This window comes from Podarcis bocagei (assembly GCF_964188305.1).
Source record: "Podarcis bocagei genome assembly, chromosome: 14".
Classification (NCBI taxonomy): Eukaryota; Metazoa; Chordata; class Lepidosauria; order Squamata; family Lacertidae; genus Podarcis; species Podarcis bocagei.
This window is the reverse complement of record NC_138139.1, coordinates 13,654,928-13,670,067: the sequence shown is the minus strand read 5'-3', so window position 1 is coordinate 13,670,067 and position 15,140 is coordinate 13,654,928. Positions and strand designations below refer to the sequence as shown.

General features: G+C 43.7%; 1 protein-coding gene across 2 annotated transcripts in view; it reads right to left on the bottom strand.

Annotated features, from left to right (window-relative positions):
* SLC12A1 (solute carrier family 12 member 1) overlaps positions 1 to 15,140 on the bottom strand; it is an 82,436-nt gene that overhangs the window by 39,340 nt on the left and 27,956 nt on the right. For both annotated transcript variants that reach the window (XM_081170007.1, XM_081170006.1), the window contains 6 exons: positions 15,015 to 15,126; positions 13,167 to 13,294; positions 7,031 to 7,115; positions 3,883 to 4,034; positions 1,156 to 1,263; positions 228 to 351 (listed from right to left, as the gene is read on the bottom strand). In XM_081170007.1, coding sequence (XP_081026133.1) covers positions 228 to 351; positions 1,156 to 1,263; positions 3,883 to 4,034; positions 7,031 to 7,115; positions 13,167 to 13,294; positions 15,015 to 15,126 — 709 coding nt within the window. The remainder of the gene's footprint in view (positions 1 to 227; positions 352 to 1,155; positions 1,264 to 3,882; positions 4,035 to 7,030; positions 7,116 to 13,166; positions 13,295 to 15,014; positions 15,127 to 15,140) is intronic.

The window sequence follows — 15,140 nt, the reverse complement described above, 5'->3', positions numbered from 1 at the left end:
ATTTAATCTGTTTTGAAGAAAGAATGGAAAATCTGAATAATTAATTGAACTAAAAACTCTACAAAGAATATATATATATATATATATATATATATATATATATATATATATATATATATATATGAATGAATAAAATAGCATTTTATGATATGGTTCCAAAGGAGGTTTAGGGTTGATAAGGGCAGGGGGAGCTATTAGTGAAAAAGTGCTATTTGTGATATACACACCTATAATAATAAAGGCCATGGCAATGATGAACGTCAGAACGTATCCTCTAATTGGCTCGTTGTTTTTGCCATATCCTTTGGCAAAGAAGTGGAGCGCTTGGTAGATGTTATCCTTGCAGAGAGCCTGTCAAAAGAGCAGAACTTAGTTCAGAAAGGTAGAGTTGGGTGTGTTGAATGCAACAGGAAAGTTACAGTGGTACCTCGGGTTAAGTATTTAATTCGTTCCGGAGGTCTGTTCTTAACCTGAAACTGTTCTTAACCTGAAGCACCACTTTAGCTAATGGGGCCTCCCACTAACACTGCACTGCTGGAGCACGATTTCTGTTCTCATCCTGAAGCAAAGTTCTTAACCTGAGGCACTATTTCTGGGTTAGCGGAGTCTGTAACCTGAAGCGTATGTAACCTGAAGTGTATGTAACCCAAGGTACCACTGTACTTCAGATGTGAAATGTGAAATGTAAAACACAGGGATGGGTGGGAGGGATAGATGACACATTAACTCCAGCACTGCCCTTTCCTGGGAGCCAGCATAATTGGTTTCAGAAATTACCATGGTATGGGATGCAACTATGTAGAAATGGCAAAAGCACACTGTTCTGGTAATGTAAGAATTGGCCCTCAATTTCATCACAGTGGGGTGGGAAGCCTACATCTTTTCCAAGAGTGCCTTATTGTAAACCCGGATCTGGCTGGCCATCGAATAGGTACAGCATCTGTTCAAGTTGTTCAGCCCGCAGCAACGGCCATGTGGCAACCATTCATTGCCCTAACTCTGTGTTTCAGACCCAGCTGGTTCAGTGTTGTGGCAGCCAAGGATATGGGGAGGAAGCTTCTTTTTTAAAAAAAGTTGTGCAAGGCATTCTCATGCATGTGGACCAACTGATTACATGAAAACAAAGAACAAGAGAGATTGTGCTTTTGGCCTTACCTGGAAAACCTTGGGAGCGCTAACAAGCGAAGTGAGGGCTGATGACAGGGTTGCAGAAAATATTCCGGCAGTGATTAAAGGACCAAAACCTGAAACCATGCTCATGACCTTTTGGGGGGGGGAAACACACAAACGTGAAAGCCGTGAAGCTCATGTAAGCAAGGGTTCAAACGCCACATCCCAATGTTTCCTGTTGCCGCATTGATGGTAATATGTTAGTACTACCCGTTCCAGCCTCTTCTCTATTATCTTTTAAGTCACTCATTAAAAACTCAATGAGTCTGTACCCAGCACAGCAAATTAACTGTTGTCAAGAAAACCATTTTCCTGGTAATGGAGAAGACTGTTCCGTAATTCAGGCCTGCCCTGCTCTCACCGAAGCCAAAGGCAGAATTTTTATCTCTTTTGCAAATGGTGCCATTCAGAAACAGCATCATATTAAGAACGAGATGTTCCAAGGAACAAGTCTGCTACATTTTAAAGAGTGAGTGATCTCCATGTCCTCTAGATAGAAGCCTTCATGTAATAATATGAAACCCAGACTTTATTCTTCAGACATTGAAAGATGGCATGTGGCAATAGATTAATGGACAGTTTCTATCAGCAACTTTTCAGAAGCAGTTCTGTACCTGTTTAAGGTACAGAGCTCTTCAGGTTGTCTTTGCCACGCTACTAACTGGAGAACCAAAATGGCAGATAGATAATTTAACTTTGGTTAGACCAATATTTGATGGCGGTGTAAAGAATTACTAAGCTTGTGTTTCTAATACATACATTTTAAATTCTTTAAAAGAATGAGCTTCCAGGCTCACACAATTGTTCATGGAGTGGCTTGTCTTTGTGTTCTGTAGCATTTAGAATGTAATTTACACAAGTAGGTCCATTGCTCTGCTTTGTTTCTATTCGGAACCTAAACTTGTGAGGAGCCTTGCCTTTTCCCATTCAATTCAGATGAGGTGGCAGGTCTTAGGAAAGTCAATTGAAAAATTGTGTTTTTATGACATTTTCCAAAAAAAAAAAAAAAAAATGGCAACTATTTTGGGGTCTTCCTAAAAAAAGGTCAACAACATTTGGGGTGTCCTGTTACTTTTTGAAGTATGGCAACCCAGGCATCCTTTTGCACAATACAATTACACCCCCCCAATTGCAGTGAGTTGAGAAGCTGTGGGGAACATGAGATTCTGTGTACAAATTGGAACTCCTTTGGGTGCATATCTAATACAATCTGTGGTGGGACAAAGGTGCTCATCTGATTTGCTGCTGCTGCTTACCTGGAGGGGCAGGGCAGTGAGGAGGACGATGCGGTGCAAACTCTCCAGTGGTGCCAATCTGGTGCTTCTGCTTGTGCATTTGCACCACAATGCCCTCCCCTCCCCAACCCTCCCCTTCCCCTTCCCGGCAAGGAATAGCAACTCCCCTGCCGGGAAGTCAGGTAAGTGCCTTTGCCCCACCCTGCCATCTCCTGCTGATAAGTTACAACAACCTTCTGAAGCCATGCAGTAAGTCTGCAATCCTAAACACACTTATAAGCAACTGATCCCCATTTGGAAAAAGTGAGGTTTACTTCTTAGTGAAGATGCATGATACTGTGTTGTGAAGCTCTTTCTAGGTGGTGCATAATTGGAACGCTTTTGAACCTTGAAATTATTCACCGACCCATAATCACATGTCTGGGTTTTGCACTACATTCTGCTAGTTCATGCATAGTCCAGAGAGGGTGAGCCTTTCTGGTTCTAGTTAGAAACATCCTGGGCCATGATCATTAGAGTCTTTACAAACCATCCAATATTGAATGTTGCTAAGGAATCTAGGCAGCTGTCTTAGGCCAAGTCAGACTATCTGTCAATCTAGGCTTTTATTATCTATTCTGCTGTTATCATCAACTCTGCAATTATATGATTCTGATGTGGGTGGCGCTGTGGGTTAAACCATAGAGCCTAGGACTTGCCGATCAGAAGGTCGGTGGTTCAAATCCCCGCGACGAGGTGATCTCCTGTTGCTTGGTCCCTGCTCCTGCCAACTTAGCAGTTCGAAAGCACATCAAAGTGCAAGTAGATAAATAGGTACCACTCTGGCGGGAAGGTAAACGGCATTTCTGTGCACTGCTCTGGTTCGCTAGAAGCGGCTTAGTCATGCTGGCCACATGACCCAGAAGCTGTACACCAGCTCCCTCGGCCAATAAAATGAGATAGCGCCGCAACCCCAGAGTTGGGCACGACTGGACTTAATGGTCAGGGGTCCCTTTATGATTTTATACCACTACTAGCTGTACATTTCTATCCCACCTTTGCTCCAAGGAGGTCAAGGTGGCACACGTGGTTCTGTCCTCTCTCCATTTTACTTTCCCAACAACCCTACGTGGTAAGTTATGCTGAGACATAATGACTGGCCAAGGTCGCCCAGGGAGCTCCATGGCTAAGAAGGGATTTCTGCCACCCTGGCTCTCATATGCTACAGTTCTGCTTCCTGACCTTTTAGGTAAGGTGGTATGTAAAACACTGTCCGGGTATGTTAATTGCCACATCAACAGCAGACTGGATTGGCTCTCATTTCAGGTCATGTATCTTAGCTGGGGTGTTAACAGAGATATTGCAAAACCACACAATGCACTCTGCTGTGTGGTTACGCTTGTGTTCGTTTGTGTTATTACATATATAGTATGCGGCTTTCTCGGTTGTACAACACACATCTGATTATACCAATTGCATAATTAGAGCTCTTTTGAACCTGGAAATTATTCATCAGCCCATAATCACATGTCTGGGTTTTACAGCTGGAGAAATCATAGCCCAGGGCACAAGCAGATGATCCATTGCAATTCATTCCGGATACAACTGTATCATTGACGTTCCCCGTAGCATCACGTACGACACAAGCAGCTGTGGAAACAACAGCATATTATTATTTCCCTTCCTTGTGACAGGGGGAGAATACTTTCACCGTACTGCATACATCTTCAATTGCTTAATGCTTTCCCACCTCTATAATCTTGGGGGTGGTAGGGCGCCGTTTCCTTCTGATCACTGCGAATAATGCCGCTATTCATTAAAGCAGTGCTATTACTGCTCTACGTTTTGTGCTCAAGCCCAGTGTACATTCAACAAACTAGGACATGTGTGAAATTTGGAAATGCCCAGTGCCTGACCCACACGGGTTTACTTAACCTTAAGGGGCATTTGCAGAATCTGAAAGGTAGTGGGGATCGTAGACTTATGAGACAGAAGACTGTGAGAATGATAGAAAGTTCTACCATGTAGCATGTTCTGCTATGCTTTAAAAATAGTGCAGATAGCTTGCCCTCATGCCACTAATTGCACAAAGCAACTATCATGGCTTCCAGCTATCAGAGACACAACTTAATGAGAACATAACAGCATCAGAAGTTCCCTGCTGGATCAGGCCAGGGCAGCATCCTGTCCTCACAGTGGCCAACAAGATGCCCATGGGAAGCCCGCAAGCTCCCTCCTGTGGTTTCCAGCAACTGGTATCCAGAAGACTGTCTCCAATAGTGGAACTTAGTCATTGTGGTCAGCAGCTCTGAATGTCTCATGGAGCCAATGTGAGCTTAGTTCTCAGAGCCCTTTTCAGGCATGGAAAGGAGATGGGAGTGCACAACATCTCACCTTCCAATCGGCAGGCAGGGTAAAGACTCTGAGTCAGGTAGATTCCAGGAGCCTGGCCTTCTGACCTTGGCTGTCACCCTCATGTCCTGCTTAGTAAAGGTAAATTAGGTCCAGTCATGACCAACTCTGGGGTTGCGGCGCTCATCTTGCTTTATTGGCCAAGGGAGCTGGCATACAGCTTCCGGGTCATGTGGCCAGCATGCGTAAGCCACTTCTGGCAAACCAGAGCAGCGCACGGAAACGCCGTTTACCTTCCTGCCAGAGTGGTACCTATTTATCTACTTGCACTTTGATGTGCTTTCGAACTGCTAGGTTGGCAGGAGCAGGGACTGAGCAATGAGAGCTCACCCCGTCGCGGGGATTCGAACCGCCGACCTTCTGATTGGCAAGTCGTAGGCTCTGTGGTTTAACCCACAGCGCCACCTGCGTCCCGCTCATGTCCTGCTTGGATGGCTTTAAAAGAGGATTAGGTAAATTCATGGAGGAGATGGCTATCAATGGCTGCTAGCCATGATTGCTATGTTTGAGTTCCACTGTCAGAGGCAATATGCATCAGAATACTACTTGATGAAACTGCAGGGAAAGGTGGAGAGCGTTACTGCACTCAGGTTCTGCTTGCAAGCTTCTCACAGGCATCTTGCTGGCCACTGTGAGAACAAGATACTGGATTAGATGGGCCTTCAATTTGATCCAGCAGTACTCTTCTTACTTATCTCTGGTCAACAGAGCAGGGACTCCTGCTAGCTACTCTACAGGCTGCAGTTCAAACCACCAGCATTAACAGCAAAGATGAAATATACTCAGAGTTGTAAAGTGATTTCATGCTCTTTATTCAGCTCATAGTGGTGAGGAGGAATGAATGAAAGTCCCCTCACAGTATCTGCTTTATATACATTATTTACACAATGGGCTGCACATGATTGGCTAATTCCGGGATTCTACTGTAAGCCAATCAGGTTGTGGATTCACTTCTATCTGGAGCAGGATTGGGTGGTTCCTGCCAACCAATCATACTGCTGCATTGTCAAAGAGAACAACAACTACCAGACTTTTAGAAGACATCTGAAGGCAGCCCTGTTTAGGGAAGCTTTTAATGTTTGATGTATCATAGTATTTTAATATTCTTTTGGAAGCCGCCCAGAGTGGCTGGGGAAACCCAGCCAGATGGGCGGGGTATAAATAATAAATTGTTGTTGTTGTTGTTGTTGTTGTTGTTGTTGTTGTTGTTGTTGTTGTTGTTGTTGTTGTTGTTGTTGTTGTTCTAGGACCAATCAGACTGCTGCATTCTGAATCCTATTGTTCTAGGACCAATCAGACTGCTGCAGTTTGGATCCTATTGTTCTAGGACCAATCAGACTGCTGCATTCTGAATCCTATTGTTCTAGGACCAATCAGACTGCTGCAGTTTGGATCCTATTGTTCTAGGACCAATCAGACTGCTGCATTCTGAATCCTATTGTTCTAGGACCAATCAGACTGCTGCATTCTGAATCCTATTGTTCTAGGACGAATCAGACTGCTGCATTCTGGATCCTATTGTTCTAGGACCAATCAGACTGCTGCATTCTGAATCCTATTGTTCTAGGACCAATCAGACTGCTGCAGTTTGGATCCTATTCAACTCAGTACATAACAGAAGACTTGTAAGCTGGAAGACTTTTATCCCAAGGCTGGATACTAGCACAGCTGCTCTCAGTTCCTCCTGGCCTTGCAAGTAGCCAGCTTTTCTGGCCTTGTGGAAAATTATCTTCCCCCCCTTCAAAGATAGCAATCAGCTAGTCCTTGAAAAAACCAGAACCAGTTTCTCTTGTCTTATCAACACATTTAATTGCCCTAATGGCAGTGATGCAAACAGGAAGAGGCAAGACGAAGGAGAACTGTTCTTTGACAGTATTTTTCCTAACTCGTTCTGATGGCGCTTGTAGTTTTCCGTAAGCCAAGCACAGGTGGAAGCTCTCCATATGATGAAGTCACAAGTTCAACATGGTGGAATAGTTCAACTCCATGAACTTTTCCTAGAAAAGTAGCCTCTTTAGCCTCTATTTGTGAATCCACAGCTGAGCCAATTCTATGCAGTGAAATGAGGAATGTTGTTTTCAAGTTTGTGTTTTTACTTACTAATAGACATCTGTTTTACTCTATAGAAAATCCATAAGATAAACAAATAATGAGGGTAAGTGATGATCTGAGCACAAGACTTTAAACGTACCTAAGAATATTAATTACTCTGGATTAGAATGCTTCTTATTTACCTGCACAGATTGCTACACCTACATAAGCAATCGTTGTAACCAGTATGGCCAGCATTGTTCCTTTGGGTATAGCAGCTTGTGGATCCTAGAATATTACAATAAAAAGACTGCAATGAATAGTCATTAAACACACACACACACACACACACACACACACACACACACACAGGGTTGCATCTCCTCTGCATGTTTGCATTCACAAACAGTTCTGTTACAGAATTTAAATACTTTTTTAAAAAAATAGTTTCTTGTCCTTGGGATATTGTGACAATAAGTCTAAAATTGTGTAGGCAATTTGGAGATTTTGTGCAGGGATGTTTTATATGGACATGGTTAATGTGCTGTTTAATGGGCATAGTTGGGCATAATTAGGGGAAGGGCAGTAGCTCAGCTGTAGAACATCTGCTTTGCATGCAGACGGTCCCAGGTTTCCAGTGGTGTGATGGTTCAGTGCACCTGGCTGTTAACCAGAAGGTTGGTGGTTCGAGCCTACCCCGGGACAGCTGTGGGCAGAATTTCTGCATTGCAGGGGGTTGGACTAGATGACCCTCGGGGTCCTTTCCAGCTGTACAATTAGAATCATAGAATCATAGAGTTGGAAGAGACCACAAGGGCCATCGAGTCCAACCCCCTGCCAAGCAGGAAACACCATCAGAGCACTCCTGACATATGGTTGTCAAGCCTCTGCTTAAAGACCTCCAAAGAAGGAGACTCCACCACACTCCTTGGCAGCAAATTCCACTGTCGAACAGCTCTTACTGTCAGGAAGTTCTTCCTAATGTTTAGGTGGAATCTTCTTTCTTGTAGTTTGGATCCATTGCTCCGTGTCCGCTTCTCTGGAGCAGCAGAAAACAACTTTTCTCCCTCCTCTATGTGACATCCTTTTATATATTTGAACATGGCTATCATATCACCCCTCAACCTCCTCTTCTCCAGGCTAAACATGCCCAGCTCCCTTAGCCGATCCTCATAAGGCATCGTTTCCAGGCCTTTGACCATTTTGGTTGCCCTCTTCTGGACACGTTCCAGTTTGTCAGTGTCCTTCTTGAACTGTGGTGCCCAGAACTGGACACAGTACTCCAGGTGAGGTCTGACCAGAGCAGAATACAGTGGCACTATTACTTCCCTTGATCTAGATGCTATACTCCTATTGATGCATCCCAGAATTGCATTGGCTTTTTTAGCTGCCGCGTCACACTGTTGGCTCATGTCAAGTTTGTGGTCAACCAAGACTCCTAGATCCTTTCTATAGATCAATTCTATGATTCTATGACAGGGCAAGAAAAGGTGCGATCCCTGGCATCTCCACATAGAGCTGGTAGAGACTGCTGGGTATAAAACACATTGCACACCTCTATTCAGCAGAGGGCAGGGTAGAGGCTAATAGCTAGACAAGGGAAAATACACTGTGGTTTGCTGCTTGAGAGGGCCATGAGAAATGGCTCAGCACCGCCATACCTCAAGGACTGCCTCTTTCCATATGAACCTATCTGGACCCCGAGATCATCTTCTGAGACCTTTCTTCATGTGCCTCCTCCTTGAGAGGTCCGGAGGGTGGCAACACAAGAACAGGGCCTTCTCTGCAGTGGCTCCCTGTCTGTGAAATGCTCTTCCCAGGGAAGTTTGCCTGCCGCCTTCATTATGCATCTTTAGGCACCAGGCAAAAACGTTCCGTTTTAACCAGGCCTTTGGTTGATCTGATTTACATCCCATGCCCTTTTAAAATGTGTTTTTTTGGGGGGGAGGGGGTGGCTATTGGGTTTTTGTTCTTATTTTTATTGTGTATTTTGTGGTTTAATATCTTGATTTTATTTTGGGAACCGCCCTGAGACCCCTGGGTATAGGGAGGTATATAAAATCAAACAACAATGACAACAACAAGCCCCATCACTCCAAAGCCATCATAAATATGAATACGCTGTTAGTAAAGAAATTTTCCTCCCTTTCCCAATGCTTTGCTTTATTTTACTAATTTTAAGCAATGCTAGTGATGTGTGATTGAGACAGATTAGGTGGTACTAGGCTTTACTGGGTTACTGCTTTGGTTTGATTTTATATGTTGTGGTCTTGTTGTGAACCGCCCTGAGACCTCCAGGTATAGGGTGGTGTATAAGTTGAATAAATAAATAATAAATAGGCAGTGCTTTTTTTCTAAAAAAAATGTTTAGGTGCGTATAGTTAAAGCTATGGTTTTCCCAGCTGTGATGTATGGAAGTGAGAGCTGGACCATAAAGAAGACTGATCGCCGAAGAATAGATGCTTTTGAATTATGTTGCTGGAGGAGGCTCTTGAGAGTCCCATGGACTGCAAGAAGATCAAACCTATCCATTCTGAAGGAAATCAGCCCTGAGTGCTCACTGGAAGGACAGATCCTGAAGCTGAGGCTCCAATACTTTGGCCACCTCATGAGAAGAGAAGACTCCCTGGAAAAGACCCTGATGTTGGGAAAGATGGAGGGCACAAGGAGAAGGGGGCGACAGAGGACGAGATGGTTGGATAGTGTTCTCGAAGCTACCAGCATGAATTTGAGTAAACTGCAGGAGGCAGTGGAAGACAGAAGTGCCTGGAGTGCTCTGGTCCATGGGGTCACGAAGAGTCAGACACAACTAAACGACTAAACAACAACAACATTTTGACTCAAGAAAATCACCATTTTATAGTTCAAACTGGGGAAAATAAATACAATAAATGGACAAAAGTACAAGGATTCACAGAATGTTTAGGGGTATGTGTACCCCTGCGTACCCCTAGGAAAAAAGCACTGGTACTAGGACTGGGCAGGGGACGTGGGTGGCGCTGTGGGTAAAACCCACAACCCTAGAGTCTGGCAAGACTGGCCCGTACGGGCAGGGGTACCTTTACCTTTACCTTTTACTAGGACTGGGCAGTTTCAGCTTCCAAGCTTTTTGACTCTGGCGTAAACTACAAACCAGTCATTTTTAAGAAACCCAAGTGAGATTTCCTACCTGAAAGCCTGCCAGTCAGTGTAGACAACACTGAGATAGATGGACCAGTGTCCTGACTCAGGCAACTTCTTATGCTCTTCCTATGTTCCCTGCACTAAGTGGATTTAATGGAAATTGGGGCTGGGGGGAATGGAGGTCAAAAAGGGAAGCCCACCAACTTCCTCCCAAGACATGCAGGTAACACTGATGGAAACCTGGCACTGCCTAAAAACGGTAAGGCATAATGATACGTGCGGAAATGACATTCAGATTTCCACCCGCATTTTTGCTCCCCATGTCGCTACCCCCGTGACTTAACTTGAAAGGTTGTAAGTCCTGTATTTGTTAATGTGGGCTGCAGTTTCCGGAGTCAACATGTGACTGTAAGAATCGACCGCTTTCATCATTTAATAGAAAGGCGCCCAGATGCCGTTCCCTAAAGGCTTAGAACGCAGAAGCACAAAGAGTGGGAAAATGTATTTATAACCAAATAGGAGTAAAATAAAAAGGGGGGCGAAATGGCTCGCATCTTAGATGTTTCTGTGCTTGCACCAAAAAACTTATACTTGACAAGTGCTAGCTAGTTAGCTCTTCGTGCAAATCACCTTGTAGTCATGTAAGACATAGCTGTGTGAAGGACAAGGACTGATCCTTTTACTAAGCCTAACCCAAGCCACTTTGGAGAAAGAAACACTGCATTTCCCTCTAGGGCCTCCAGTTGTAAATTTGAAGTCCGCCGCATGTAGAGTTTTTATGAATTAGCAAAGCTGTGGTAATATGAATTACATAGCTCATTTCGATGTGCAGTACCCTGATAATGGGTCCATTAATATTCTGCTTCTAGAGTTAGTGAAGTGGCCTTTTAAATTTCATAGTCCGTTTCTGGAAGACAAATGTAGTTAAATCTGTGTAGCTGGCTGTTTCTTCAGACAATACAAGTGGGGTGCTTAGCTTAGAGGGTCCAGAAATATGTGCAGAAATTGTCCGCTTTGCACCTCAGCCCTGAATTGTTTGTGGGAAAGCCAGACAACATTTGCTATTTATTGAGTGTTCATTCTGGTTTGTTTGTGGAGAGGTTAGATGACATTGTGTCAATGAAGTGTTATCCTGCACTCCCCAGTGGCATTTCCCCATCACTTCCCTTATGACAAAAAGTCTCGTCATTGGGGGAAGTGGGTTTGTTGCACATGAGCTCCAAATCAACACTAATTGTGCATTTTCCAGTGTGTGACTGGAGGCGGTTAGCTCTTCGTGCAAATCACCTTGTAGTAATGTAAGACATAGCTGTGTGGATAGTGGATGGGGGATGGATGGTGACTAACAGATTGAGGTTGAATCCTGACAAGAGAGAAGTACTGGTTTGGGGGGACGGGGCAGGCAGGTGTGGGGGACTCCCTTGTCCTGAATGGGGTAACTGTGCCCCTGAGGCACCAGGAGCACAGCCTGGGAGTCATTTTGGACTCACAGCTGTCCATGGAGGTGCAGGCCAATTCTGTGTCCAGAGCAGCCGTCTGGTACACAGGCTGAGACCCTACCTGCCCGCAGACTGTCTCAACAGAGTGGTGCATGCTCTAGTTATCTCCTGCTTGGAAGGAAAGTTGGATAGATCCTCTTATGCAGGGATGCTCTGGCCTTTGGGATCTGGATTTGGGTCAGGGGGAGATTGGCGCTCTGAAATATCTTTTGGACTTTAGTTCTGACTATGGAGAATGGGCTGACCTGTCGAGAAGGAATAAAGACATTGTTAGGTTGGAATCTCCCCGAGATCTACTCCTCAATGCCAAAGGAAGGAAATTAAGAACAAGATCAGCAGAAGATAAAGTAAAGTGTATGTATAAATATGAAGAAGAGCTGCAGAAGGGACATGGAAAAGAGTTAAGAGCCTCGGACAGAAGGTCACCAGGTTGATGGACTATATGGTATTGATAGAAAGGACTGACAGAATCCGAGACCAGGGAGAAGAGACGGTGGAAGAAGATTGGGGGGAAAAAGTTTTTTAAAAAATTTATTTAGAGAAATGTTGCAAAATTAATGAGTGTTAGAAAAATGTCGGAATGAAATTATATGGCTTTAGTAGAAATGTTATAAGGAGTTAAGTATAAATAAGTTTTAGGGTTTTAATGGTAAGATAAGGTTAAAAAAAATTAAGATAATTAAATGACAGAAAACAGTGAAAGATGGAAAGGATTTGCTGAAATAATTAATAACTAGAACACAAAAAGGGAGGTGTGAAGAGGTCGATGAAACAAGTTAGTGAAAGATAAAGATATGGAAATATTGGATGTGTTTTTAACTGTTTTTGCTTTTGTTTTTGTTTTGATGTATTGTGTCTTTTGCTTTTTTATATGTATTGTAATGTATTGATTTGTATTGTTTATTTTTTCTCTTTCTTTTTTACTGCTTTCTTTAATTCTTAAACTTTGAATAAATATTTTTTTTAAAAAAAAAATAGTTATCTCCTGCTTGGACTACTGCAATGCTCTCTACATGGGGCTACCTCGGAAAGTGACCTGGAAACTACAACTAATCCACAATGCGGCAGCCAAACTGGTGACTGCGAGTGGCCGCCGAGAGCATATAACACCGGTCCTGAAAGACCTTCATTGCCTCCCAGTATGTTTCCGAGCACAATTCAAAGTGTCGGTGCTGACCTTTAAAGCCCTAAACAGCCTTGGCCCAGTATACCTGAAGGAGCGTCTCCACGCCCCCCCCCATCATTCTGCCCGGACACTGAGGTCCAGCTCCAAGGGCCTTCTGGCGGTTTCCTCACTGTGAGAAGTGAAGCTACAGGGAACCAGGCAGAGGCCCTTCTCAGTAGTGACTCCCGCCCTGTGGAACGCCCTCCCATCAGATGTCAAGGAAATAAACAACTATCTGACTTTTAGAAGACATCTGAAGACAGCCCTGTTTAGGGAAGTTTTTAATGTTTGATTTTCTTTTTAATATTCTGTTGGGAGCCACCCAGAGCTGCTGGGGAAATCCAGCCAGATGGGCAGGGTATAAATAATAAAATTATTATTAGTATTATTATTTTGACTGTATCCCTCCTGAAAATAGTAGTGGTGTGGGAAACAGCCCTAAATTCTAAAGGTGTTGTGCTCGTTTTGTGAGGAAGCATGCAAGCGGAAGTTCTAGATGTTGGACGTTCTAGATGTTGCAACTCAGCTTGCAGAACATAGGCTTGTGCCTACCTCCAAGTCTCCAGAGATATTGGCTCCAGCAAGAATTCCAGTGGCCGCAGGGAAAAAAATGGCAAACACAGAGAAAAACCCTTCGTCGCCTCTGAAATCTGGTCCGAAGTTTTCTGCAAATATGGAGGCTGCAAAGGCAAAGAGAAAAATCACTGTGAAGTTTCGAGGCCGTGTCACTGACTGATAGTCTATATCTTGCAGAACACCCTTTTGGTCTCCGTCTTGTATATTGGGCAGGGGGGACATTTGGCCCTCCAGATTGATTGGTTTATTTCTTGTATTTCTATGCCACTTTTCATTCAAATGAACCTCAAACCAGCTTACAATCAATAAATAACCATAACATAATAAAAACATAATAGCACATCGCGAATACAGCATACATCATATAAAATAATTAACAAATTATCGATAAAACAATTGCAATCTATAAAAAAACACTTAACAAAACAGCAACTAAACAATAAGCTAAACCTCGCAATCCTGGCATGCCATGTGATTAACAAATCAATGCAGCATTTAGAATCTATAAAACAATATTAAAAATATTAACAAAATAGCAATTAAAATATAAGCTAGGCCCTAAGATGTTTAGTTCAGATGTTGCTGAACTAAAACAATGAGCTGATGGTAGTCTGGTAACATTTGGGGGGCCAAAGTTTCCCCACCCATGTGGTGTAAGAAGTCTAGGCTCCCCTGATTAATTGAGAAGCCACGAATTGTGGTAGTATGTGGCATGGGGGAGGAATAGCAGACTTCACTCTGTGTGGCTGAGCATGTTTCAGTATGCATCACCTAGGTAAAGGTAAAGGGACCCCTGACCATTAGGTCCAGTCATGACCGACTCTGGGGTTGCAGCGTTCATCTCGCTTTATTGGCCAAGGGAGCTGGTGTACAGCTTCTGGGTCATGTGGCCAGTATGACTAAGCCACTTCGGACGAACCAGAGCAGCGCACGGAAACGCAATTTACCTTCCCGCCGGAGCGGTACCTATTTATCTACTTGCACTTTGACGTGCTTTCGAACTGCTAGGTGGGCAGGAGCAGGGACCGAGCAACGGGAGCTCACCACATCGCGGGGATTCGAACCGCCAACCTTCTGATCGGCAAGTCCTAGGCTCTGTGGTTTAACTCACAGCACCACCTGTGTCCCTATGCATTGCCTAGCTGCATCTAATTTGTCTATGGCTAGGAGGTCACCTAGCTATGGCTCTGCATATGTCCACAAGGAACATGACCAAGACCGCCTACCGCATAGATCCTCCTGATTGGATAAGAGTCTGAAAACTTCCTGTGCAGTCATCACGTAATGGAACTCCCCATTTAGTCTGCATCTATAAAATATGACTTTTTCTAAGTGTTACGTCGAGGCTATTATTGTCATGGAAAATTTAATTGCTTTATTCTCTTTGTAAACTGCACTGAAGATTTTTTTTTTTACAATCAAGTGGTGTATATATTTTATGAAATAAAATACATGGATAAATTTGCTGGTGGTGGCTTTGTGCATTGCACAATCTAGAGGCCTAGATGCAATGCAGTAGGCACCAGGTTGTCGTTGATGAACACAGAGGCAGGTTAATAAGATGCAAAAGCACAGCTGGTTATGGTTTTCAAGTCAGTTACTTGGATGTAAGCTTATGCCCAGTATATAGGTAAAGGTAAAGGTAAAAGACCCCTGGATGGTTAAGTCCAGTCAAAGGTGACTTTACCTTTACTCAGTATACAGAATACGCCTTACGCAATTACTTTATGTAAGATGCTAATACAGTCACTCATAGTTGTATGTCAGTACTCAGTACTGTTTGCTGCAGGAGCTCTGCTTATCTGCAAAAAAAGAAACACTTGCCTTGATAATTGAAAAAACCTCTAGCCTTCTTCTCATTGTTGCTAGGAATGACGGTTCCAATGAAGAAATTTACAATAGCAGCAAGAAGGATAAATAGAAGAACAACTTGGGCCTGTAAAGCCAAGT